Source organism: Typopeltis vanoorti, chromosome 10, assembly GCF_054136105.1.
Source record: "Typopeltis vanoorti isolate ZY-2024b chromosome 10, IOZ_Tvanoo_1.0, whole genome shotgun sequence".
Taxonomy (NCBI): Eukaryota; Metazoa; Arthropoda; class Arachnida; order Uropygi; family Thelyphonidae; genus Typopeltis; species Typopeltis vanoorti.
In genome coordinates, this window is record NC_143558.1 from 30,903,456 (window position 1) to 30,931,321 (window position 27,866).

Genomic DNA, 27,866 nt, shown 5'->3' on the forward strand with positions numbered 1-27,866 from the left:
AAAGGGGAAATCTAGATTAAGTGTTGAGACAATGAGGGCTATGTTAGTTGTAAGACAAAATTGTGTCTTAGAGTGTGAGAAGTTTTATGATAAGGTGTTGAAAGACCGAAATTTGCTGCGTAAAATCATTGCATCGGAGAAATATTCATGGTACGATCGTGGTGAAATATAGTTCCCCTCTATGTCTACCTAAATTTTTGTATGGGTTCTGGTTCTCTCACTGAAGAATAATGGTAAGCTCAACATGTTTATGTAATAAAACTTTTTTTTTATCGTCTTACTTTTTCATGAATACAGAATATTACATAACGTTCCGTTTTTGCAATCCCGATGTCCCGTTTTTGTCTCAAGGAAATATGGTCAGCCTATCTATATCCCACCCTTTACCAATAGTTCATGTTTTACCACTAGAGGCCTTCATATGTCATTCCTAAATGCAAAATTGTGGAGTAGTTGGCATAACACACACAAATAATACCATAATATTTTTCAGAAAATTAAATCGGTCGGAGGACAATTATTATTATTATTATTATTATTATTATTATTATTATTATATATGGGTATCTCCATGGAGTCAGAAAACTCATTGCGGGAGACCCAAGCTATCAAAATAATATCTATCATACCTCTTCTTGAACTCATTTATAGACGAAGCACTCACAACTGAGTCAGACAATGCATTCCATTCATTCGCCACTCTCCAAGCAAAAAAATCTAGTTCTCACACTCTTGTTAACCGCACTTTTCCTTAATTTCCAGGGATGACCTCTTGTTCTTCCATCACTATCACACAGCTGAAATATTTCCCTTGCATCAATTTTATAAAAACCTTTAAGGAATTTAAATGTTTCTATCATATCTCCTCTTCTCTGCCTATCAACCAACCTCTGTAATCCACAAGCTCTCAATCTATCAATGTAGGGAGCATTTTTTACACCATACACCAACTTAGTCACTCTCCTCTGAGTCCCTCTCCAGCAATTCCTCATCTCCGAGGAATCCAGGCGACCAGACTTGAGCACAGTAATCCAAATGTGGAAGTATCAACTCCTTATAAAGAGGAATAATAACTTCTTTATCTCTGGATGTTAGTGTGTTCTTCAATCAACAAGTAATCCTATGTGCAATCTTGGACACCTTAGCAATGTGTCCTCTGAACTTCAATTCCCTATCCACTAACACGCCGAAGTCCTTAGTCTCATCAATTTCTTGGAGTACCGTTCCATCAATGTGGCACACAGCTGGAAATTTTTAACCCCCAAATGCATAACTTTATACTTTTCCAGATTGAATTGTCATCCATTACCCTTTTGTCCATTTTGCCAGCTTATTTAAATCATCCTGCAAACTCTCAATTTCGGCTTGATTGCTTATTGCGCTTCCAAACTTTGCATCGTCAGCAAACAACTGAACATCTCACTTCAAGTTATTTCCTATATCATTTATGTACAAATTAAATGATATAGGAAATGACTTGAAGAGAGATGTTCAGTTGGATAGAAATGGAATATATTGCAAATTATATCAAAAAGTGAGACATAAAATATTTAGCTATTTATTCATGTTCATGAACTCAAAGAATGAGAGTGAATAAAAAATACAAAATATATTAAATATACTAATGTAAAGAATGACACGCTTTCTTTTTTTCTTTCTTCGTTATTAGACACCTGTAAATTTAGAAAAAAAAATTAAAATTATTAAAATAAAATAAACTTAGGATCATGCATACTAAATCAGGGAGAGAGAGAGAGACGGGGGGGGGATTCATAAAGGAGTGCAATCAAATGTCCATTAGTCAAAAAAAAAAAATGCTGTATTTTAATAATTTTATATTTACGCATTCTGGAATGTCGCATGCACTGCAATACTGCGCATGTTTGTTTGGACAAGTATGCTACTTCTAAGCCTAAAACGCGTATATGTGTGTAATTACTTGATCTATGAAAAAAGATATTTGTTTATACAATGCAGGGTATTATTCAAGAAACTTTAGTTATTATATTCTTGCTATTTGTAGCTGTATATTCATCTTATCCTTCTTACCAGTTTACGGAACTTTTAGGTGACAGTTTATCGTACTTCGAAATTTCCCGAATCTACTTTCTCACAGAACCGACAGTATCTCATCAGATAATAGACGAAACTGCTGTATTACCAAACAGATTTTTCTTCACTGCGTACGGCAAACATTTTGATATTACTCTCACTGACAAAATTAGTTCGGTGTTTGCCAAAAATGCGACAGTAGATATATACACAGGAAGAAATTTTACAACGCATTTTGTCAGAGATTTGAATCCTAAATTACTCGAAGGTCATTTAAAAGGACATCACAAAAGTACCGTATATGGGTACATAGATGAGAAAGTATTTACAGGGGTTGTTCATCTGCCAGAAATATCTTATTATGTAGAGCCGATAAAAAAATATTATACAGACGTATCCCATCTTTCGGATATTATAGTGTACAGAAACATAGATTTTCAATATTTTAAATGCTGGGGCGGTCAAATTGAACAATGTTCTATAGAAAAAAAAGATTATTTAATGCAAAAGCAGTTTCGAAATATGGAAGAACAAATTTTTGAATCTTCAAATGATCTTCATAAGGATAACACAGAGTAAGTAGTTTTTGTCATTTGTGCTGCTAACAAACCAGAGCCTTAGCACCTAAAATTTGTATACTCATTGTGTGATTTGTATGTGTCTTTGTGCACACACACACACACACACACACACACACACACACACACACACACACACACACACACACACACACACACACACACACACACACACACACACACACACACACACACACACACACACACACACACACACACATGGGGGGGTGGATAATTGTGCTGACTTTAGTGGGCCAATAATTGCCCATCTAAAACTACCAGCTGCATGACGTTCTTTTATTATTAAAAATCTCTATAATAAATAAGACATCAGACAAACAAACAAACAAACGTGTTTGTTGTTGCAAAGTAAAGATACGTTAACTGTATCTTTCCAACTGTGCAACCAGTTGGAATGAAGTAAAATAAAATAAAATATAGAGCATAATGAGTGCGTCACCCACAATTACATATGCAGTTTCATTAGCAAAATTGACTAACTTCCAGTTAAATTATGTGATATATTAATTTTATTCTTCAAATTTAGTTTGTGTGTGTGTGTGTGTGTGTGTGTGTGTGTGTGTGTGTGTGTGTGTGTCGTGATAAATGTTTATCACGATGCTGTTTAATTAATCCTGTTTAATATTTATTTTTAGATTAAACATAAATTCATCTGATGCATTGATAATTTATCTTCATTATAAATTAAGGAAGGTATTCTCGCTGCAGTTTGTAAATAACTATAATTAAACAGTTATGGCGGCTATACTCTGTCCAGAGCAGTGTGAATGAAATGGTAAAGAGATTCTAATGATTTGAAATGAACACATAAAAAAAACAATTCCTTGAACGTTATATGAATATTAACAAGCAACCGTTCCATTACTTGCATGCATTCAAACGGAATGAATGTAGGTCAAATAGAAAGAAAGTTCAACATCTGTTTAGAACAAGGTGCAAATATGTATGCAATGTAATAATTGCAATAGTGTTGGGATGTTTCGTTTGTTTTAATTGACATGCTGCATCGAAAATGGCTAAGGTTGTTGGTGAGGTGGGCATGTGGCCCATGTTGGGTGTTTTTCAAGAAGTTCGTTTCCTTTGTAGAAATATAAAGTCTAAAATGTTACATTTAAATATGAAAAGCATATAAAATTTAAGTAGCAATGCTGTGAGATATAATTTTGTACAGAATACTTAATTTAAATAGTATTGCCATTTAAAATGCTATTTAAATAGCATTTAGAATACAAATGAATAATTTATTGGTTTACATTATAGAAAACCCGTTTCACAGGTTTTCAAAGATGTGATATAACCTATTAAGTAAGCTGACCATATTTTGATTTTCCCAAACCGGGACACTTCTATACAAGACAATAACTGATATTGTTATAATTACGGTTATTATAGCCTGTTTAATGGAATAATTGGTATGACAAATATATTAATATTGACTTTTAAGTTTAAATTGTTTAATTGGCATCAAAATAATTGTACATTTATGCACGGTGCTTCCAAGAAAAACAAACAAAACAGGTTTATTGTTAACTTAAAAAAATTAAAAGTATTTTATTAATTATGTATGTTTTAAATACATAATAAAATTCTATTAATTTTATTAATTTCTATAAATGTCTATTTTTTTTTTTTTTTGGAATAAAACTGTAAACTTTAAAAATAGTTTTTAGTCTATGAATGATAAAGAAAAGGTTGTAGAAGAAGTATAAAGAAAAAGGTGATGAGCGTTCCCATGAGCAGTACAAGGTACAGGCAAAGAGCTTTGGCTTTCCTTACCTGTATGGTAAGGAAAGCCAAAGCTAATTATGAGAGGAAGCTAGCTGATGAATCCAAAAGAAACCCTAAGAAGGGTTTCGCTATGTGGCAAGTAATTTAATTCGCTCGCTATGTGGCAAGTAAAAGGAAGAATAACCACGGAAAGATTACTTTAAAAAGTGTTGATGGTAGGGAAATTACAGAAGTAAATCAAATAGTTGAGTTGCTTAGCGATCATTTTGCAAAAGTGTACCATCTTGGTTGTGATAGTGCAGTGTCAAATGTGTCATTGACTGATGAGAGTCAAGAGATAGACGAAATAGGGGTGCTTAATATATTACAGAACCTTAATGCTAACACTGCCATTGGGTTAGATGCCATATCGGCCCATGTGTTACGAGAATGTGCAAGAGAATTAGCACCTCCTCTAACCAGTCTGTTTAATTTAAGCCTCAGCTCTGGTAAAGCACCAATAGAGGGGGAAATAATTCCACTGCAAAGGGAGGCTCTAATACTGAGGTCGCAAATTATAGACCAATCAGTATATCTGGTGTGGTGGTTAAGATTTTGGAGAAATTGGTAACAATGAGAATTCAGGACTGGGTGGACAGCAATATGATACTTTATAAGGGGCAACATGGTTTTGTGAAGGGTAGATCTTGCCTTAGCAATATGCTCACTTTCTATAATGAAGTAACAGTAGAGTTGAATACAGGAAATCCTTAGTGACACTGCTGGACTTTGCAAAGGCATTTGACAAGATTCCACACGGAACTCTGTTGCATAAATTAGAGCAAATGGGTATGGATCCGAATTTGGTGATTTGGATTAGAGGATGGCTGGTGGATAGATATCAAAGAATGGTTTACGGAGGAGCTGAGTTCAGGAGAAGGCTCAATGCTTGGTCCTCTATTGTTTAATTTGTACATCAATGATATTGGGAATACTTTGAAAGGAAATATACACTTGTTTGCTGATGAGGCAAAATTAGGAAGAGCCATAGTCAATTCAGATGATGTAGATATCTTGCAGGATGACTTAAATAGGCTGACAGTATGGACTAATGTAAATGGCTGTCAGTTTAACTTGGCTAAGTGTAAGGTGATGCATTTCGGGAGGATGACATCACATGGTGTTTACTATATTAACGGAACTGAATTGCAAGAAGTTGACGGGGAAAGGGACTTGGGAGTTATTGTGGACAGAGAACTTAAGTTTAAAGGGGAATATTGCAAAGATTGCGAAAATATCACATCAAATTACATGGTTGTCGAAGAACACACTAACAAGTAGGGATAAAGAAGTTATTGTTCCACTTTATAAGGCATTAATAAGACCGCATTTGGACTATTGTGCACAGATCTGGTCACCTGGATTTCTTGGTGATGAAGAAATGGTGGAGAGGATTCAGAGGCGAGTTACAAAGATTGTTGCAGGTCTATGGGATGTTCCCTACGAGGACAGATTGAAGATTTGTGGGCTCCAAAAATTAGCTGATAGACGTAGGAGAGGAGATATGATAGAAGCATATAAATTATTAAAAGGATTTTACAGGATTGATACTAATGACATTTTTAAGACCAGTGCAGGAATTGAGAGGACGAGGGGACATCCCTGGAGATTATGTTAGAGTGTGGTTAACAAGGGTGTTAGGACTAAATTTTTTTACTTGGAGGGTTGTAAAGGGGTGGAATGCGTTGCCAGAGGTGGTTGTGAATGCTTCGTCTGTGTATGAATGTATGAATTTAAGGAGACGTATGATAGGTATTGTGTAAATAATGGTTAGTGTGTCAATGTTGGGTCTCCCGCGATGAGTCTTTTGACTCCATGGAGACACCTTTATAATAATAATAATAATTTGTGTGTGTGTGTGTCTGTCTGTCTGTCTGTCTGTCAATGTGGGGTCTCCTGCAATGAGTCTTTTGACTCCATGGAGACACATTTATAATAATAATACTTTTTTTTTGTATAATAATAATAATGTTGAATCACTAATAGAATGGACGAACATCTTCTAAACAAGCATGACGCTATATCATGGACACCTGATTTGCACCTATATAGATTCTGCGTGCGCATAGTTTCATAGTTGGTCTGGCCACAATCGAAGTGGCCTTGATACAGATCGATTACACATATTCTAGAGTTTAGCGCAGCATCGTTATTTTTATAAAGTTATTTATTTTTCTATTTTTACTTCCCTCCCACTCATGACAATGTACAATAGCAATAGTAATAATATGTAATATTATGTTTTCCCTGGACAATTCACAAATTGGCCGGGACACTGGGACAGGACCTTCAAATCGGGACGTATGGTCAGCCTACTATTAAGTAAATATCAGATATGTAAATAAGATCTCTGTTTAAATAAAATAATAGTTTATACTTATAAATTGCAAGAACAAAGCACAGCATTTCAGAAAATGCGTTGCACATTTAAAGACACTTTAGACGGTGCTCTTTATCCACTTGATCCTGGTTGACTCGACAATGGAGATATGAAATAAGATAACAAATAAACTTCAATGCAGTGTCCTCTTCTCACTGTTGCTTAGGTTGACTGCATCGAATGCATCTCAAAGCTTGCAGGAGAAAAAAGAATGTTCCTAACCCTAACTAGTATTTAGTTGTATTCACTTGCGTTTGTTCTAAGGTCGATAGTACTGAATTGTGGAATTAAAAAAACGAGTTCTTCCAAGGTAAAAAAAAATCCTACTCGTCTGCTTTCATTAAAGAAGACTGACCTAATCCTGGAATTAGCTGAAAAGCGGCTTAGAACTAATGAAATTTAACTGTACCATCATGCTATTCGGTGAAATCTTAGAATTCACCAGATAACTGAAAATGCTGAGTGCTCATTATTTAACCAGCTATATCATGCATTTATTAAATAAAACAAAAATAAGCGTTTTCTTATTGAGCCTATGTAGTTCAGTGGAAGTGATGTTTGAACTCCTCAGCGTAAAACCGCCCGAAAGTAGACTTCGAGTTCAACAATAGTCGCCGACTAGAGGAACTTTTACTAAGCCGAGTTAGTCGATCTCTGGCAAGGGCAAGAGGGTTTTTCGTCCCGTTAACTCAAGAAAATGGATCATAGAATCCACACTATTTCAGACAATAAAAATATCGTGGTTAGGGTCCATAACCCTAACCACGATATTTGTTGAGCACTTGTTGAGCCGTATCTTCACTGCAGGCTGCTTAATTAGTGAACGCCTTGGGCCAGCTATCTCTGATTAGCTACCAGTGGAGATTTAACTGCCCATTCAATCTCCAAAAGTTAGATAGGGCTAAAACAGCCTCGCCTACTCCCTATACCGGAATAAAAAGTCGTTAACTGATTTTATTGATTATTGAACTGCATTGTCGATATGTAGAGTGCTGCCAAAAATGGCATTCCTTGTAGCAAGTCTGTTCATGTGTGCATTTTAAACTGATTAAGCAGACAAGTATTTTATGTTTTCTCTTTCCATGGACTGTCATTTTCGTGGCAAAGCTGCAGGCGGCAGAGATTTTCCCCCCCATCAGCCTTGTGCAGTTAACTAAAAAGCTACAGTTTTTTTTTTTTTAAATAATAATCTCATTGAAGAAAGCTTGGAAAATAGTAAATTAGTACCATGTTGAGATACGAATTAGGTAAATCTGGAATCTGCGCTATAAATTATCTTTATTTAAGTGCTTAGACTTCTAGCAAGCTAAGAGGTTTTGGATCCTCATACCAGATGATCAACATCATTGGCCATCGGAAGATTTTCACAAACTTCCATAAGAAAGCAGGATGTTTGTGAAAATCAGCGCTATAGTTGCTAGCAAAGCGGACATGCGCTTACATCGCCATCCAAGAAACATCCGGAATACAGCAAACATGCATATGATGTATGTACTGTATTTTATTTTAATCGTTCATTAGTTTATTTTAAATTTCATATTGTATTGCGTACAATTTCGGAAAAACCATATGTGTAACCTGAGAGCGACAGCTCATCCATGTTACAAAATACATAAAGTTACAGAGAGCTATATACATAATCATTATCATTGTATACATATATTACAGATATGAAGTACAACTTAACACACACGCGCGACGTGTGTGTGTGTGTGTGTGTGTGTGTGTGTGTCAGAGTTTCGAGGATCGACGCGCGATCCTTGAAACTCTGACAGTGTATTAGATCAGCGCTTCCCAAACTAGGGGCTGTAGGTTTTGTTGAGGGGTGCCGTGAAATAATGAAAACAAATTTCAAATCTTTTAAGACTAAATAGTTTTTTTTTTTATCTTAAGAGAAACGTATTTAATTTTTATTATTTATTATTTCTTTTTTGTTATTTATTATATTTTAATGGGAAAAAAATCACACATTGGTGTTGGTTCTCAAATTTTGCTTCCTGCGTATTTCGGCGCTTAATGAATATTAGTAAATATAGGCTTATTCATATAAGTTTCATTTGAAAGCAGAAATGTAAGATTTTTAGTTTCAAATATTTCACCTGATATTGTTGTAGCAGTATTGAAACACATCCATCACATTAAATTGTTATTAAACTTCTTTTATGTTTTTAATTCTTTTTTTTGCTACTAATCGTTTTATGTTTCATGTGCTTGTACTGCAAATGTACAATAACAATATATCTATCTATATAAAAATATGAAATAATGTGCCATGTCAAATGTGTAGGTAAAATGCTAAAAATGTAATATTTGTATTTGATTTTTGCAATATTCGCTGCGTAGGTTTGTATTGAATATAAATGCAATAAATATTATAATAATATATGTCTGTATTACGATTTTTTGACATCCTGAAGTTTGGGAAGCACTGTATTAGATCATCACAGACGCCTCACATAGATACTCACGTAGACGCCTAAAAGAGGTATAATGTTCGATTACGCCATAGTGTACATTACAATATCTCTTTATTTGTTTGTAGTTAAGATCTGAATTTATTTTGAGTCGAAAGTAGCAGTTCCAGTTGGTAAATAGTAAACAAAATTTATGCAATATTGAGGAAATCACAAGTTGGTTACTTGTGGAAACAAGTTGAGGCAAAAGTCATAAACTAATTTATTTCAGTAATGAGCATAAGAACACTGGAGGTTTCATATTAGTGTATACTTTGCAGAATCACCAGCTTAAGGATATTCTTTTATGGGTTACTTTTGAAAAATGTCCTTTAAATGCTCATCTCCTTAACAACACATTCTCGAGCTCTTAAAAGAGTACTTTCCAAATTTCTACCGAATGCTTCTCCGGAATGCTTTAATAATACTTCGTATTTCTTTTTTGTCCGTTGTCTTTTTTAGTTCTACTAAAAAGTAGTTTAGTTCTCCTTTGTAGTTCTTCATGCGCACTTGTTCTTATTTTTTAAGAAACTTTTAAAGAGTCACAGAAGGATCTGAGGATCTTGCTAGCCAGTTAATTCCCACTATGAGAAATAACGGTGTTTAAAATATACCCTTGCAGTATTTCCACTTCGCGTCTGATTATGTGACTTAGTCTTGTTGAAACTGTGCTACAAATGTTCTGTTAATATACCATTAGAGTAAGCGTGTTTTTCCTTACCCACGATGAACTGGGAGACGAACTTCTTTTTCTCAGCAAATTCCAGTAAACTGTGTGCAAAAATGCAATCGAGACTATCAATAAGTTGCAGTCCTTGGATCGACCCAGTTTTGTAATAATATAAATCCCTTAAGGTCTTTTGTTCCAAAAAGGGAGTAGAATCCTTCTTTTAGTCCTAATCACCTTATGGAGACTGGGGGAGCAGTCATTCTTCACCCTTAGGCAATCAGAGATAACCAGCCCAAACTATCAATGATTTCAATTAGCATCCAGGAAAGATAGAATGACAGCCAACTGTCGCCATCTCGTGGTCCCTAGCTCTAACGCAATATATTATCTGAAATAGTGTAGCTTCGACTGTCCAATTTCTTTAGTTACGTTATTTCCCTGGAGGAAAATCCCTAATTGTTTCTGCCAGAGATCGACTAACTCGAAAACTGTTCGAAGAAAGGCTTAGTTAAAGTTCCTCTAGTCAGTGATTAGAATCCTACCTAGACTGCTTGTTTCGAGTGGCATAGCATTATGGATGCAAACGGAATTTCCACAGTACTACACAGACCTCACTCAATTTGTATAGATGCAATTTCAATACCATTTCGGAATTCGTCAGAAACATCTAACCTAACTGACCACAGCAGTGACTAATCGTCTAGTTGGTTTTGATGGATTTCTCACATGCTTTGTCTTACCTGTTCGATGTTTCTTTCAGTTTTGGGAAAGAATTCGCACTATTTCAGACAATAGTATATAGTGTTAGAAACAACGCGATGGTGGCAGTTGTCTGTCGTATATTTCTTACTGGAAGTCAATTAAAATCACTGATAGTTGGGCAACTATTTTGTGGAAACCAGCTGCCCATCATCAAAAGTTAGTTAAAACTCACAGGCGCTTTGAACAGCAGTTGAGGATATGTGCACAAAATACACTTGAAATGCCCACTTTTCCATCTCTTGTAATTTGTTTTTTTTTACTTTTACTTTTAACCAAAACAGCATTATTAATTTTACTTCTAAAGGACTACAACTATCAGGCGTAGTTCCGAAGATGTTAAAATATAGGACTATAATATTTGTCTTCCTCTATGTAATTGTATAAACAAAAATTGCTGCCGATGAAATCACGAGTGCAGAAATCAGTCAATAATTGACTTTTTTTTTTTTTTTCCATAAAAGAAGAGGTTCGCGATTCTGTGCAACAGTCTGGTTAATGAAAACATTTCGGATATCTAAAATGTTATCATCGTCATCAAATTCCTGACATTTACCCTCAAGGGGTATATGATAGCACGACACGAAAAATTTACATCATTACTAACTTCCTATCTACAATTTTCCTCCAAATCAATCTGTTACCCGTCAAGACTCTAACATTATGAGATCTTATATTTCTGTTTTGCACTTTTTACCGTATCAATCCACCTATATCTGGCAGAGAACATTTGTTTTGTTAATCTTTCCTCTCCCATTCTGTTTAAGTGACCATACCAACTGAGATTAGCTCTGCTAACACATTCCTGGATGCTAACAATGTCTATATCTAAAGTGTACTTCATACTATCTAGCAAAAATTCTGCTTGCGGACACTTCAATTTTTCTGGAAGGCTGCGTATCAGCAGCGAAGCATGTGGAATAAGAATATACAGTAGAAAGGAAGAACAAAACCGTGGTTTTGCACGTTACAAATCACGTGTGGTTTACAGTTAACTGACTTTCAGCGAAGTATTATCAGCTGTCATTTAAATTATCAATCAGTATTTGCAACTGCAGCAAAATTAGAGCCCGCAATATCAACTGCGACCAACCAACGTCACTGTTGCAAGCGTCATTGTTTTCATGATTTTCTTGAGGTTTCTAAAAAGAAACCCCAAGAAACAGAAAACAGGTCAAGAAAACTGATGGAAGGGATGGGCTTAAGAAAGAGTGCACATTTCTCCCCTTGCGCACTGAAGACTTTTCACATGTGAAGAATTTTCACAGCATTATGTATTTTGCATTGAAGCAAACAGGTTTGACACCTTTGGAAAGTGTTAGATATCAATTTAGGAAGAGCCCAACACATAACGGAATGAAATAGATGTTTATCAACATTTCGTCGAAGATCTATCCAGCAGACAAGCAGTTATGTTCACGGTCAAAGGGTGTTTATTATTAAGCAAACTGAGGTTTGACACCTTTGGGAAGTGTTAGATATCAATTTAGGAAGAGCCCAACACATAACGGGATGAAATAGATGTTTATCAACATTTCCTCGAAGATCTATCCAGCAGACAAGCAGTTATGTTCAACGGTCAAAGGGTGTTTATTATTCAGATTGCTAAAATAAAAGGGATGCTGAAACTAAGAAAAGAAAAAACTGTGTTTGTATATTTCTTATGGTATAGTGTGTGTGTGTGTGTGTGTGTGTGTGTGTGTGTGTGTGTGTGTGTGTGTGTGTGTGTGTGTGTGTGTGTGTGTGTGTGTGTGTGTGTGTGTGTGTGTGTGTGTGTGTGTGTGTGTGTGTGTGCGTGCGTGTGTGTGTGTGTGTGTGTGTGTGTGCGCGTGTGCGTGTGTGCGTGTGTGTGCGCGCGCTCATCCCTAAATATTTGTCTTAGTCCATAAAAAAAAATTATAAACGAAAATAGACATTACAGTTTATATACACTTACACAATGATTGATTTCAACTAGCGAGTAAAAATTAATACGGAACTATTCTTGATAATGGTTTTCATACCGTTTGCAGAATACGAGAGAAAAATCTATGCAAGATTAAAGTAATTTAATTTGCAGTGGTTATTTATCAATCGGTTTAAAAAATTATTTCAAAGTAAGCGATTAAAACTACATTATGCAATTTTGTGAAGGTTAATTTCATTTTCTAAAGAAAAGAAAAGTAAATCTTAAAATACTCACGCATGCGTCACTATATGATTTTGGATTAATTCAAAGAGTTTGAACTTTCCTTTAAAGCGTCACCTGATAATTTTAAATTAATTAAAAGCGTTTGCTCCTCCCTGAATAGGCTCTTACAATATGGCATTAATAACATCAGATTTGTTTTAGTTAAAGTTGTAGAGGAAATGGCAAAATATGTTGTGCAAAACAGACGATCAATTTTTATTGTATCAATGAATGTTAATATTGCTAAATAGCTATTTATTTCGTCATTTCCAGTTGGTGATATTGTAGGCATTTCTTTGGAAGAGTGTGATGTTTGAGATGCTCACATTGGTGAGTACGTACTCACATTGGTGAGTACGGGCGTGGCAAACCCGAAATACCCAAGCTAGACCTGATCTTACTTAGTACAATATACACTTGGTATATTATATCTGGAGACTGGTCTTCTACTTTTCTTTCCCTCTACTCTCTCTCTTACTTCTTACTCCTTCATCCCCAGTTCTATTAGAGCAATTCAAGGGCGAGGGGGTGACACTTTCTTCTCAAACTGTAGTTTCCATTATCTACTAAAAAAGGCAAGCCTAGTTGTCTTAAGGTGGCGCCCACCACTAGGATACCTATCGTCATGCTAGTCACTTGACATGGGGAAACACATATTACTTTCAAGTCTCAACGAAATCCAAACCGGACAGAAAACATGGGAAACGACCGCAAACAGGAAAAGGTTAAGAAAATTTGGAAAAAGAAAAACGTGGTAAAATATGCTACATGGAAGATTAGAAGCATTATTAGAAGCATAGCACATAAAGAAGAAGAATTCGATAAAATTTTAAATGACGAAAATATAGAAATTGCAGTTTTTACAGAAACAAAAAAGAAACTTAAAGGAACAAAAGAAACAGCTAACTACAATATCATATATAGTGAATGGGCAAACAAATATATGCAAAAGTTGGTATAATTATTTGGATCCATAAATCATTAAAGCAAAAATAACTCATTATACATACTGGAATGAAAGAATATTAGAAGTGCGATTAAAATTAAATGAAGAAAATTTCACAGTTGTTGGAGTGTGCCCCTGAAGAAGAAAATTATCACTTTTACAAAGAGTTACAAGGAATATATGAAAAATTAAATAAAACAGACCATATAATTATAGCCGGAGATCTTAATACCAGAATAGGAATGAAAAAATTAACAATAATATGCAAAAATTTGGAGACCCAACAGTAAACAAAAATGGAAAGCGACTCATTGATTATACAATACTGTATATAATAATTTAAAAATAATGAATACATTTCACAAACATAAAAATATACATAAATATACGTGGTATGCAAGAGGGACAAAAATCAATAATAGACTACTTACTTTATAGCAAATGAAAAAGCAGCAAACCTCTTCCTAGACGTTAAAGTTAGAAGAGGGCCGAGAGATCGACACAGATCACTATTTAGTACAGGCAAAACTAAGATTTCCACCAAACTGGCTACAAAAAATAACAAACAATAAAAACAAGTGAAATGAGATTTATGAGAAGAACTGCAAAATACACATTATTAGATAAAAAAAAGAACGAAGACATTTTGAAAAAACTAAAAACAATTACAAATAAAAATGGATTGAACATGTAAACCGAATGGCCAACGCTAGGGATCCCAGATACATTTCTTGGTAAAGAAATCACTGACTTTTGCACTTGTACTAGCTCGAGATACAGATTTATGTCTTTTCGTAGCAATGTGGATAATGTCAGACTTGTGAGATTAACTGCGTTCAGCTGAGCATAGAATTGATTTGGTTCTCTTGTATCTGCAGAAATCTGCTTCATTATAATCTGAAGCTTGCTTGATCAGTGGATTCGGATGATTAATTGTCTTGATGAAGAACTTTTCAGCTAGGTCGTGAAAGAGGGATGCGATGTAGGGAATGTTGACTTCTCTGTGAATCTGGGAGTTTCTGATAAACCACGGAGCATCCAAACTCATTCTCAGACATTTGTTCTGTATTCTCTGCAGCTTTTGAATATTTGTGTTCGAGGTATGACTCCATGCAGGAGATGCGTAAGTGATGATTGGGTGTATTACCATCTTGTATATGAGTAGTTTGTTCTGAGTATCGAATTTACTTATTCTGTTGATCATGGGATAGAGCTGCGCTATTACTTTGGACGTCTTTGAACTTATGTGTTCTATATGATTGGTGAATTGTAGTTTTTTATTGAGAATTACGCCGAGATACTTGACTGTATTCTGCTATGGGATTTTAATTCCAAGTAAATGTATATCTTCCTTGATTTGAGGCTTTTTTCTAGTGGACAGTATGGCTGAACTCTTCTGTGGGTTGGCTTGGATTCTCCAGTCCATCAACCATTTTTCTAGTGTGTGAATACTGTTTTGAAGTCTTTTGATAGCTAGTTTGGGACTGAAAGATCTTGCTAATAATGCAATGTCATCTGCATATAATGTAGTGATTGTTGAGCTTGGGATATCAGCTATATAGATAGAAAACAGAAAGGGGCCAAGTGTGAGCCCTGCGGCACTCCCGCCAGAACCTTGCGTCTGGTTGACACAGTTTCATTTATTTTGACTTGCATATATCTATCTCTGAGGTAGGAGTGAATTATTTTAACTAGATTAGTAGGCATATTGAATGTGATGAGCTTGTAGAGAAGACCCTGATGCCACACCTTATCAAAAGCCTTTGCAGTATCTAAAAATATTGCAGCTGTATGAAGGTTCCGGTTGAAGCCTTCGGAGATGAATTCGATTAGTCTGTGGATCTGCTGAACGGTGGAGTGGTTTTTTCTAAATCCAAATTGCTCATTTGGGATACCTAGTTTATCCGTTTGTGATTGAAGTCTTGTAAGGATTACTTTTTCTGCGATCTTTCCAAGGTTAGACAGAAGACTGAAAGGTCTGTAGCTTTCACGGAGTTGGGTGTTTTTTCCAATCTTTTTGATTGGCGTGACATTTTCTATCTTCCATGTTAAGGGGAAATACTTGAGTCTGAGGATGGCATTACTTATGTTGACTAGATGTACAATGGCTTTTCTGGGGAGTAGTTTGATTATTTTGTTTGTAATTCCATCTGAACCTGGAGCTTTATTGTTGTTCAGGTGGGTTATGATATTTATAACTTCTGTTGGAGAAGTGGGTGTGAGAGGTTCTAGGTCATCTTTTTGTTGTGTAATGGCCTGCCTGACTCGGCAGTGAACCTTGTAGATGAGATTGATCTTCAAATTTTCATAAGATGGATTGCATTGAGTTTCCAAGCTGTCTGCCAAAGCCTCTGCCTATTCCTTGTCAGTATGGGGGCTATTTATTCCCTTCGTGGTCTGAATTGGAGGTAAAAGTTGTTTTTTAGTGCAGAAGGTTCTCAGAAACTTCCAAATGGAGTTATCTTCTGGGTTTAATTTCGTTAGCTTAGATTCCCATTCTTCGTTTCGATGTTTTTGGAGGACTTCTCGGACTTGTCTGTTTAATTTATTCAAATTTGTTTTATCTTGAGGGACTCTTGTGTTATGATACTTCTTTCTGGTTTTGTTTTTCAGTCTGATTAAATCCATGATTTCCTCGGGGATCTAACCACTTGGGTGAAAGACTGTAGCTAAAGTACTGGTAATTGACTTTATTGCTTTTTTGATTTGACTGGTAAGATTGTTTGCAGCCAATTCTATCTCCTCTTTAGTGTGACTAGCAGGGACTGGGCCAATGTGATCAAGAAGGATTCTGGAGAGTTTGTCCCAAGATATGAAAGGGGAGAATTGTTCTTGTGTACCGAGTTGAAGCAGAATAGGGTTGTGATTGGACGAAAGTTCATTTATTGTTTCCAGTTGATATTGGTATCTGATGTTTTTGAGGATGACTATGTCAAGTACATCTGAACTTCCAGCTGAGCTGTGATGGGTGGACTCCGTGGGTCCGGTTACAACAATAGAATGTTGTGTTGAGTAATGATTTAGAGTTCGACCTTTGTCGTTGATTGTGGAGCTATGCCAGGCTGTATGTTTGTCGTTGAAGTTACCAGCCACGATGATGGAGTCTGTGAAGCTGAGAATGGTGTCCAAGTCAGATACCAGTAATGGATGTTGGGTGAATTATATACAGCATAGATTTTGATAGTGCCAGCATTGTTGGTATGAACTTCAATTCCTGTTCTCTAGGTTCTTGGTTTGTGGATTGGTCAGAACATTGTGGCTTAGGTAATTTTTAATGTATATGGCTGTTCCTCCTCCGTTGCTGGTGAGTCTATCTGTTTTGTACATAATATAGTTCCGTAATTTGGGGTTATTAGCTGGCCTGAGGTGTGTTTCATTTACCAGGATTGTGTCTGTGAGTGAACTCTTGTAATTCTAGGATTTCATTATTCAATCCATTGGCGTTCCATGCAGTGATCATGAAAGAGTTGGGATGGAATTTTTTTCTATTCATTATTGAGGGCTGTCAGAATTTAGTGGGTACCTTGTAGGAATCTTTTCGTAGAGGATGGCGAACGATTTATCATACTGAATTCTTGCAACATGGTAGCTAGTGAAGCAGTTAGTACTGATGTTAGATTTGAGCTTGTTTGATCATGAGATAGAGCAGCTTTTGTTCATGCTGCCTCTACATAAGTTTTGGGCATTTTTCCTTTCCTCAGTTGTCAAGCTGGAGATAATTTGGACCGGGGCGCGACTTGCACGGCTGTCTTGAGCATCGCCGAAATGTGTTGGAAGGGTTTTTGCTGACCCTCGATTATTTGGGTGTGTAATGCATCCCTTGTAGTTTGCGGGGTAAGGGCCTCCACAGTTGGCGCATTTAGCTGGTGTGGATCTTGGCTTTGTACACAGGACGGTCTGGTGGCCCCTCGCCGCATTTTAAACACCTGTAATTTGCCTTGCAAAGTTTTTGAGCATGGCCAAACCTTTGGCACCTATGGCACCACCCAGCTGACGACTTTTTCCTTAGTGGTTCAGTAGAAATTCTGAGACCACAGATCGTTGTCAGTTCATATATCTCTTTCTGTGCCTTATCAATTTCTATGAGTACCAGTGGCATTGGCTGGTCAAGCGGACCGTTCCGTGCTATTTAAAGCCACGCCAATATCACGGCACACGCCAAATTGTCAATGCACATGCGCACTGTTCTAACGAACTTATCATTATTGCAGTGTGTCCATCACTCGCCTTGAGAAAATAACAACGCGTCTACAGTTCCCTGTAATGACGTAGAGCAATGTTTGTAATAGAATAGAAATTGTAACTCTTCGATTTCGTTATTCAGTCTTGAACTCTGAAATACAGGACAAAATGCTGTCCCGAACAGTTTTCTCGGGACAACGGGACGCATTAGCCAAAAACCGGACGATCCCGTATTTTACGAGACGTCTGGGATCCCTAACCAACATCCAACATCTTAAACAACATACTAAAATATAAGCCAATTGGAAAGAGAAGGCAGGGTAGACCTCAAAAAAGAATATTGGATGGACAATGAGATCAGAACAGACCAATATGATCTATACCCGTAATTGGTGTTATGATGATGATGATGATTTTATTATTATTATTATTAAAACAATATCATAGTAAATCATTATAAGTTAAAATGCTATCAAGTAAAAAGTCGATACCATTTTGTGGTTTTTTTACGTATTTCTAGCTCCAAGTTTTTTTGATCACCCTCTGCGCGCGCGTACGTGCGGCGTGTGTGTGTGTATTTATCTATTTATTTATCTCATCTATCCTAACAATGATATAAAAGCAAAATAATACCTAATACTTTCTAATCCTCATTTTGGAGCACACTATTCACCCTAGAAGTGACTAGGAGAGAATGGTGGTTGAAATATTATAATTTATTTATATGGTAAACTGTTTACTGAATGCGTTTTTATATTTAATTATTTTCTGTATAATCAATTAACCAAAATCTATAAATTATTTATTACAGAAAATTAAGAGTGAAGAGGGAAGTTGACTATAAAAATAAAGCATGCATGTTGGAAGTAGTAGCGGATTACACTTTTTACAGAGATTTAGGGAAAAATGTGCCAAAAATGATTGCTGAAATGGGGATGACCATTAGAGCTACTGATGGTATCATTCGAGTTACAGATTTTGATGAAGATGGCAAACAGGATGGCGTACGTGTAGGAGTAGAAAAAATAACCATATTCGACAGTCCTAATAATAAGGATTATGTTTGGAAAATCCCAGTGGCTGATGAAATGAATCCCTATTTATCAGCATTTACTTACCATGTTCAAAATTACTGTTTGTCAATTTTATTTGTTAGTAGGGTGTTTCTTAAACAACTGGGACTTGCCCTCCGAGGAGTTCTTAGAACTCAGGGAATTGGTGGAATCTGTTCCACGCCAATGTACAGCGGGAAAACACTGAAGCAATCAAACGTTTTGATGGTAACCAATATTGATCCACAGAGAAAAAAGATTCCGTTAATGTTGTTAGGTCTTACAACGGCTCATGAAATAAGTCATTCTTTTGGAAGTCCTCATGATCCACAAAATGTAACCGATTGCTTTCCTTCAAAAGAAACAGGATATTATCTCATGCATCCATATAATTCTGATGGAACCAAAGATAATCATAGACGTCTTTCCCCTTGCAGCAGGAAGAGTATGTTAACGATACTACAAAACAAAGGTAAGTTGATATCTCTGTATTATGTATTAATTATTAACTTAACTGTATATTGTTAGCTCAGTCGACTTTGTTAATGAATTAATCTATATCATCATCCGTCTGATTGCAATTACAGATATTTATTTGTTTTTCTTTCTTCTCTTTTAACTCTAGCAATATAACCCTAATTTCAGTAGTTACGTTTTTATGACATTCTCTCATTTATTTCCAAAAGAAGGACTTCCAAAAGACAAAAAAGTGTTAGATGTATGAAGAAAATGTTGTTAAATGAAAGTGTGGTAGTGCAAAACCAAGGAAACTAGAGATATTAGGGGGGATGAAATCAAGCATGTGTCTGGCCACTGCTGTGATAAATGAGGATGGGTACAGTAATGATTATGCAAGGGTAACTATGGGTACAAATGTATGTAGAAATGCATATACCTGAATGCAAGAAGTATCTGGAATAAGACTGAGGAGTTTATGGCATTGGTCAGCCCGACTTTGCCAAAAATTATAGGCAACAGCGAGAATTGGTTGACTGAAAATGATATAGTAACAGGGATAGAATGTAAAGGGTATCACATTTTCAGGTAGGATAGAAGGAACAGGACAAGTGGGGTATTGTTGATGATAACTGCAGAATTACAACCAACAAAATTAGACGTTAAAGTGGATTTTTGGTCTGAAGGGAGATGGTTCATTTCAGTCTCGCTGGTATGACATAAAGGCAAATAGCACAAAATACATTGTTGGGTGGTGCTATAGACAGGGTGTCCACAAGAAGTAGTTGCCAAGTATCGGCAGATTAGCACAGTGAGTGTACGCTGAACAATTATTATAGCAGACTTTGTGTTTGGGGACATCGATTAGAGAGAGGAAAGGGCATGGCAAGGTGGAAGTGGGATTTATTCAGTTGCTATTGGTTAATTAAATGAAACAACATGTTATAGAGAGGACAAGGGATTTGGGAGTGTTATATCTGATAATAGCATCAGAAGATATATCGATAGCGACCATGCTGTCTTGTACTGGGAAGCTGGTGATTATGAGAGAGTCAGGAGTCACCTTGGAACAGTGTCATGACTTGAGAAGTTATGAGGAAAGAATGTCTTTAGTGCGTGTCAAAGTGGTCAGAAATTGTTTGAAAGTAGCAATATCAGACTCCATACCCAGGGTCAGAAGGATAAACCAAGTTGAAATTAAGTGGATGAGTAGGGATATAAAGGAAGAGCAGAAAAAAAGAAAACATTGTGGAGGAAACATAAAGAAAACAGTGATCAGCATACTCATGAGCAGTACAAAATGCAAATAAGAAGGGTGACTGGTGTGGTAAGAAAAGCTAAATTGGACTGTGAGAGAGAATTAGCTAAACAGGCCAAAGTAAATCAAAAAGAGTTTTTTTTTTGTTATGTAGCAAAGTAAGAGAAAAAATGACTATGGTAAGATAACTTTAAACAACGCTTATGGTAACAAGGTGACTGAACCAAAAGAAATAACAGTTGCTGAGTGATCTCTTTGAAATGGTGTATCATCCAAGTGGAGATTTTACAGTTGCTGATGTTACAGAAGCATATATCAAAATTGAGGTAGATGAACAGGAGTTATTTAGCATATTGAAAGATATGAATGTGAACACAGCAGTGCGACTGGATGGCATATCGGCCTGTGTACTACCTGAATGTGGAGGAGAATTGGTATTGCCTCTGAGGAAGTTCTTCAATTAACATTTCAGCCCTAGTAGGGTTCCAAGGGAGGGGAAAGATAGTACCATTGCATAAAAGGGACTCCAAGACAAAGCAAGCAAACTAGACCAATTAATATATCAGGACTGGTTGTTAAAATATTGGAAAAGTTGGTTAAAGCTAAAATTCACCAGTGGATGGATAGGGATGCGATAATGGGTAGATCCTGTCTTAGTAAATTATTGGCATTTTATAATAAAATGACAGCAGAATTGGATAAAGGTAATGGCTACACCATGATAATGCTCTACTTTCCCAATGAATTTGACAAAATACCACATGGAAAACTATTACAAAAGCTGCAGCAAATGGAAATGGATATGAGGCTAGTAGCATGGATGGGGGGGGGTTGAGAGACAGCCACCAGAGAGTAGTATATATGGTGGAATGGAATCTAGGAGAATGACGGTGACGTGGAGTACTTCAGAGTTTTGTACTAGGGCCGCTATACTTTTAATTTGTGTACCATTGATATAGAAAATGATTTAAGGTGGGATATTCAGTTGTTTGCTGACGATGCAAAATGGAGGAGGGCAGTAGTTGATAAAGGGGATGTAATCCTACAGGATGTTTAAATAAATTGGCATTGTGGGCAAAGGATAGTGGTTGTCAATTTAATGTAGCAAAATGTAAGGTGCAAATGCAAAGTGCAGTTTGGGTTGAAAAGGGTACATACGGTGTATCATATTGATGATATTGGATTGCAGGAAACTGATGAGGCTAGGGATTTGGGAATAATGGTGGACAAAGAGTTAAAGTTCAGAGGACATATTGCAAAAGTTGGTAAAATAGCTCAAAGGATTATTTGGATGAAAAAAACATGTTAACTAGTAAAGACAGGGAAGTTATTATCCCTCTTTGTAAGCCATGATTGGGTCAAATCTTGACTACTACGCACAGAATTGGTCATCTAGGCTTCTTGGGAACCAGAATTCAGAAACGAGTGACTAAGATGGTGACAGGTCTATGGAATACTCCCTAAGGTTGAAAGCTAGTGGATTACCAAGTTTAGTTGATAGGCAGGAAAGAGGGGACATGATAGAAACTTTTAAGATATTAAAGAGATTTTATAAAATTGATGCAAGTGAAATTTTTCAATATAAATTTTCCAATTGTCCCTGGTTCACTGACAAATAGTCAGAGAACAAGGAGTAATTCGTTGAAGTTGTGTAGGAGTGTGGTTAGTAGAGGTGTTAGGACAAAGCTTTTTGTATGGAGAATGGTGAGTGATTAGAACGGACTGCCAGAATTGGTTGTGAGTTCTCTGGTGGTGAATGCATTTAAAGAGTGATATTAGGATTAGAAGGTATAATGGTTAATTTGGGTCTCCCATGATGAGCAATTGAGAAGCCGTAAAATAATAATAATATTTTTAGATCAGGGTTAAAATGTTTTTTTTTTTTTTTATCGTTTATTCCTTTATTTTAAAGTCATCGGCTGATAGTAGGGATGAGGTTGCATGGCACTGGAATAGTTGGGAAATACAGCTCTGCAATTTCCTGCTGCATAGAATAACCAGTAATGATTCTCTTGAAACTTGGCAATCCACATTCAAAAGTCACTCTGAAACTTCATAGTTGAAGATGATATCACTGTAATCTCGATCCATAATCAACATTGCTTTGGCGTTACTGAGTTTCTAGCAAAGCGTTTGTTCATTCCTGTAGAACATGAATGACTCCCGTCGTTGGCATCGTATTTTTACAGACATCGTCAACAGCCTTTGCATTATGATCAAGTGAGATTTCGACGAGAATCTAGAAGCATTAACTTTATGCTACAAACCCTTAATTTACCCGGATTGTTCAATCGTGATCTCCTTCGTATACGCATGAAAATCATAGCATAGATCTAGATCCGAAACATGACACCTGAGCATCGAATGGGCGCTTTAGAGCAGTTCTGCTCATTTCGTAAGTAGTTTTGCTATTATTGCTCATTCATTCCTCCTCCTTTTCCTAGAACTCTTGTTATTACTAGTGTTATTCGATTTTCTCCTATGAAAATCTAATCTAACCTAATTAACCGTATAAAACAAAAAAGAAAGCTACAAACTGATATTAATTACATACAAATTCATACATACTCATCATCATCAACCATTTTCTGTCCACTGCTAACGATGCTCTTCCTCAAAGTGCTCCATTCAATTCTATGTTGTATGCAGAGAGATTATTAACGTTCTTGAAGGACAAGTAACTTTTTCGTATTTTATTGTAGATAATATTAGGTTAACTTATTGTAGATTTTTTTTTGTTGTTTTAAACGAATGTGTAATTGACTTTTTTATTTAGTTTGTAAGTAAACTTTGTATTTTTATTTATTACGCTTTCTTTATATTATTATTTTTGTTTAAATTCGATACAGTAAGCGAGCCTGTAGCTCAGTGGAAGTGGTGCTTGCGCTCCTCACCCCTAGATCGCCCGAAGAATGGCATTGTGAGTTTGAGTCTAATCGCCAACTAGAGGAACTTCTACATGTTCCTGGGTTAGTCGATCTCTGGCACGAGTAACCTGGTTTTTTTTCTCCCGGAAATTCGGAATTTTCGTGTCGCAAAAACTGAATAAAATCGACCGTAGAAGCCACACTATTTCTGACATTAAAATTTCTAAGTTAGGATTAGAGATGACCAGATGGCGGCACTGGTTAGCCGCCATCTCGTGGTCACTGCGTGCCGCCTAAATTAGTAATAGCCTTGGGCCAGCTATCTGTGATTGGCTACCAGTGGAGATTGAACAGCCCACTCAGTCTCGAAAAGTTAGATAGGGCTAAAACTATTTTGCCTACTCTGTATAAGAGAATAAAGGCGTTATCTGTTTTTTTAACGGTATACAGTAGTAGGCATGGCCCCCAGTGGTAGAACAATAGCGGAAAAGACCACATTGTCAGGCGATTTGAATTTGCGGAATTTTGTGCAGTGCAGTGTGTGTGAAATGTATTCGTCAAGAAAATTGTGGAAGGAAATTGAAACTGGGGACAGTTTGTGTGTGTGTATTAATTGTTCCAAAAGTGGGTGCCTATTAGATGGCCAGAACGCAGCAAATATTAGTAGAGGGAACAATATTGACGGTAGAAAGGATAATATTGGAATTAATGTCGAACGTGAGGCTGTGGAAATAGAGGAGAAATGGAGTTTCGTTCTCCGTTTTTGAATGTTATCCTTCATAGGACAAAGCGCGAAAAATGTAAACATTGTAGAAGCGGAAAGTGATTAGCAGAGCCGAGAAAAGAAAGAATCAGGCAGTCCGAATGAGTAATAAAGACCGAGCGAACAAAAAAGAAACACAAGGGAAAAGTATTAGGAGTTTAAGTGGATGAGTAATTTCATTAAACATTAGCTACAGAAGAAGAAGAAAATGTTGTGGAGGGTATATAAGTCTTCTCGTGTGGAGGGAATATAAGTACTGTATATATTCTTCTCGTAATCTGATTTTCAGATTACGAGAAGAACCTAGCCTGCAGACCAAATGAAATCCCAGAGTGCTTTCGCTACGTGGAAAGTAAGAGGAAGAATGACAATGAAAGATTAACCTTAATAAGTGTTGATGGTGACGAGCTAAAAGAAGCAGATAAAATAGATGAGTTACTGAGTGGTCACTTTGCAAGGATATATCATCCAAGTGAGGTTACTACTTTAACATTTGTGACAGTGGATGAATCGGAGGTTCTTAGGATATTACAGAATCTTAATGTAAATACGTTGCAGATTAGATAAGATATTAGCTCGGGTTTTGCGAGAATGTACAAGTTAATTGGCTCTACTAGAGCTGAGACTTTAATTTAGGTCTCAGCTCTAGTAGAGTTCCAAGGGAGTGGAAAGAGGGCAAAATAAATCTGTTGCATAAGGGAGGTTCTAAGCTTGCAGTAGCAAATTATAGATTAATCAGTATCTCAGGCGTGGTAGTTAAAGTACTGGAAAAATTGGTAAAAAAGAGAATTCAAGAATGGATGGATAAGAATATGATACTGTATGATGGTCAGCGTGGCTTTGTGAAGAGTCAGTCATGCCTTAGTAATTTACTAACTCTTTATAATAGAGTAACAGTTAAGTTACATAAAGGAAATGCTACACAATGATTCTACTGGATTTTGCAAAGGCATTTGACAGAATACCACATGGAAGTCTGTTATGCAAATTAGAAAACAAATGGGGATTGATATAACACTGGTTATGGGGAGAAGAGGTGGCTGCTGGACACTTTGTACATGAATGATACAGGAAATAACCCAAAAGGAATATTCAGTTGTTTGCTGATGATGTGAAATTAGGTAGAGTAATAGTTAATCAAGGATGTGTGGAGAGTTTGCAGGATGATTTAAATAGGCTCTCACTATGGGCAAAAGATAATGGGTATCAGTTTAATGTTGAGAAATGCAAAGTTATGCATTTTGGCATAAATAGATTACAAGCTGTGGACTACATTGATGGAACTGTACTCCATAAAATAGATGAAGCTAGGGATTTAAAGGTGGCGCTAAACAGAGAGTTATGTTTAGAGAATATGTTACTAAGGTTGCTAAAGTAGCTTGGATATTGAAGAACACACCAACAAGTAGAGATATTATTTCACTATATAAGGCGTGATACGTCGGATTATTGTGCTCAGGTCTGGTCTCCTGGGTTTCATGGGAATGAGGAACCAGTGGAGAATATTCAAAAGTAAGCGACCACGTGGTCTGTGGAATATTCCCTTTGAGGGTTGCAGAAGTTGCTTGATAGGAGAAAAAGAGGGAATGTGATAGAAACATTTAAGTTTCTGTATTTCTTTATTTGTGTTCTTCGACAAATTTTAGAATTTTCTGGAGAAACAGTATCCAAGCCCAACAATATGACAAAGGCATTCTTGGAGGTGTGGAATGTAATTGTGCATTGCTCATCAGTGTGAAAAAAAGAAAACATCTTGTTGTACACCTCCAGCAGTATAAAAAAAAATCACTGTCAGTTCCATCTGACAGTAGTCAACATGCCAGTTTATAAATATTTTACGCGTTGTACACGAGATTCAACCCAAATTCTTTCCAGCCAAATGGCAAATGTTTTCTGACTACGCTACATTACTATACAAATAATTACTTAGTTTATTCAACTAATTTTACAAAAGCGCTGACATTATTTTGGAGTACAGTTAACATATTGAACAGTTTCAGTTCACGCTATTATTTTAAAAGGTAATACTTTTAATGTTTAGGTGAGCATTTTTTCTTAATTAAAAATTCAAGTGTTTGAATGCATTTGTTTATTCGGCATCTTGTACTCACTGGAATAAAACCATAGACCTCCATATTGAAAAAAAAAATGGACAGATAAAATTAATTTATCATAGGTGGTAATTATCAAAATTACAATTTTTACGATATCAAACTCTTTATAAATTTGCTAATTAACCAGGCAATCACTTTCACATAATAATAGCATATCAATCCCCTATATGGAGTAATTTCAGTCATGAATTAATGCTTTTATTTTTGTTCCAATTTTAGCTAGTTGCTTTGATGAGCATACAGGATCAACATGTGGAAATGGCATTCTTGAAGAAGGTGAGGAATGTGATTGTGGAACTGCTTACCAGTGTAAAAAATTAAAATCTTGTTGTACACACCCAGGTGGCCCTAGTGGTGATGAAGGTTGCATGTTAAACCGTAAATTCGGATACCAGTGTTTTTCTGAAGAGCCATGTTGTACAGAAAAATGCCGCTTTGTGGCAAAAAAAGATACGGTTGCATGTTCATCACCAGGAACCGAATGCAAAATTTCATACTGTAATGGCACATCCTCTAGTTGTCCATCTAGCCAAAAAGAAAAAAAAAGAGGCGAACCTTGTAAAGGAACATCACAAATTTGTTATAAAGGTAGGTGTAAATATACCATTTGCTGGTTAAATAGAATGAAAGATTGTAACTGTGATGAAACTACAGGAAAGGGCTGTGAAATCTGTTGTCTGAATAAGGAGGATCAGTGTGTACCATCTGCACAACTAGGGCTGAAGACCAAAGATGGCAGATTATTTGTCAAGACATACGGAGAGAGCTGCTATTATAAAGACGAAGAAAAGATCTGCGACGGGTAATTTCTATTTTATATTTCAGTATAATTTTTATTTATTTTTATATATATTGTGTGGCTAATTAATTATACATAGACTTCTCTAATCAAGAAAATCCATTTCTCTGTTTCCATTTACATAACGTCGATATATAGATAACGAAGGACAGCGTGCATATATATTGTGTAACTCGATAACGGGCCAGCAACTCGACCTAACGAGTTGGAGATCTATGTGACAGTAGACTCCAGATATTCCAGTTCAAGCATCAGAGAAATGAGGCCTGCTGACTGTTCAGAGTGAAGCCGAATGCACTAATAATTAGAAAATGCTGTAAATAGTGATCAATATTACTAACAGCTGGTTCAGAATGGGTCAAATAGCAGTAAAATGCAACAAAGCTCACTCGAATGCGCAACGCACTGTACTATACATGGATGAGGTATACCGGTATAGACGACCTCAGAAAGCACCGTTCAGCTAAGGCCGGATTTAAGGTTGCTGTGGCCCTGAGCTATAACGTTTAAAAGGACCCCTTGTACTGAGTAAATTTTAGGTTATATAACTTTGAGGCCCTAAGTTGTAGCTTGTCTAGT

At 36.2% G+C, this 27,866-nt stretch overlaps 1 protein-coding gene across 1 annotated transcript; it reads left to right on the forward strand.

Moving 5' to 3' along the window:
• Nucleotides 1-1,971: 1,971 nt before the first annotated feature.
• LOC150102305 (disintegrin and metalloproteinase domain-containing protein 10-like) lies at nucleotides 1,972-27,294 on the forward strand. The gene is made up of 3 exons (XM_090399555.1): nucleotides 1,972-2,627; nucleotides 18,790-19,502; nucleotides 26,708-27,294. The coding sequence occupies exons 1-3, from the start codon at nucleotides 1,972-1,974 to the stop codon at nucleotides 27,292-27,294; spliced, it is 1,956 nt and encodes a 651-aa protein (XP_090255681.1).
• The last annotated feature ends 572 nt before the right edge of the window (nucleotides 27,295-27,866 follow it).

Bases quoted from the DNA above. Each gene is read 5' to 3' on its own strand.
- LOC150102305 (XM_090399555.1), top strand. From the start codon at position 1,972: ATGCAGGGTATTATTCAAGAAACTTTAGTTATTATATTCTTGCTATTT. The intron at 2,628-18,789 runs GTAAGTAGTTTT...TATTTATTACAG, and splicing joins CTTCATAAGGATAACACAGA to AAAATTAAGAGTGAAGAGGG. The intron at 19,503-26,707 runs GTAAGTTGATAT...TTCCAATTTTAG, and splicing joins AACGATACTACAAAACAAAG to CTAGTTGCTTTGATGAGCAT.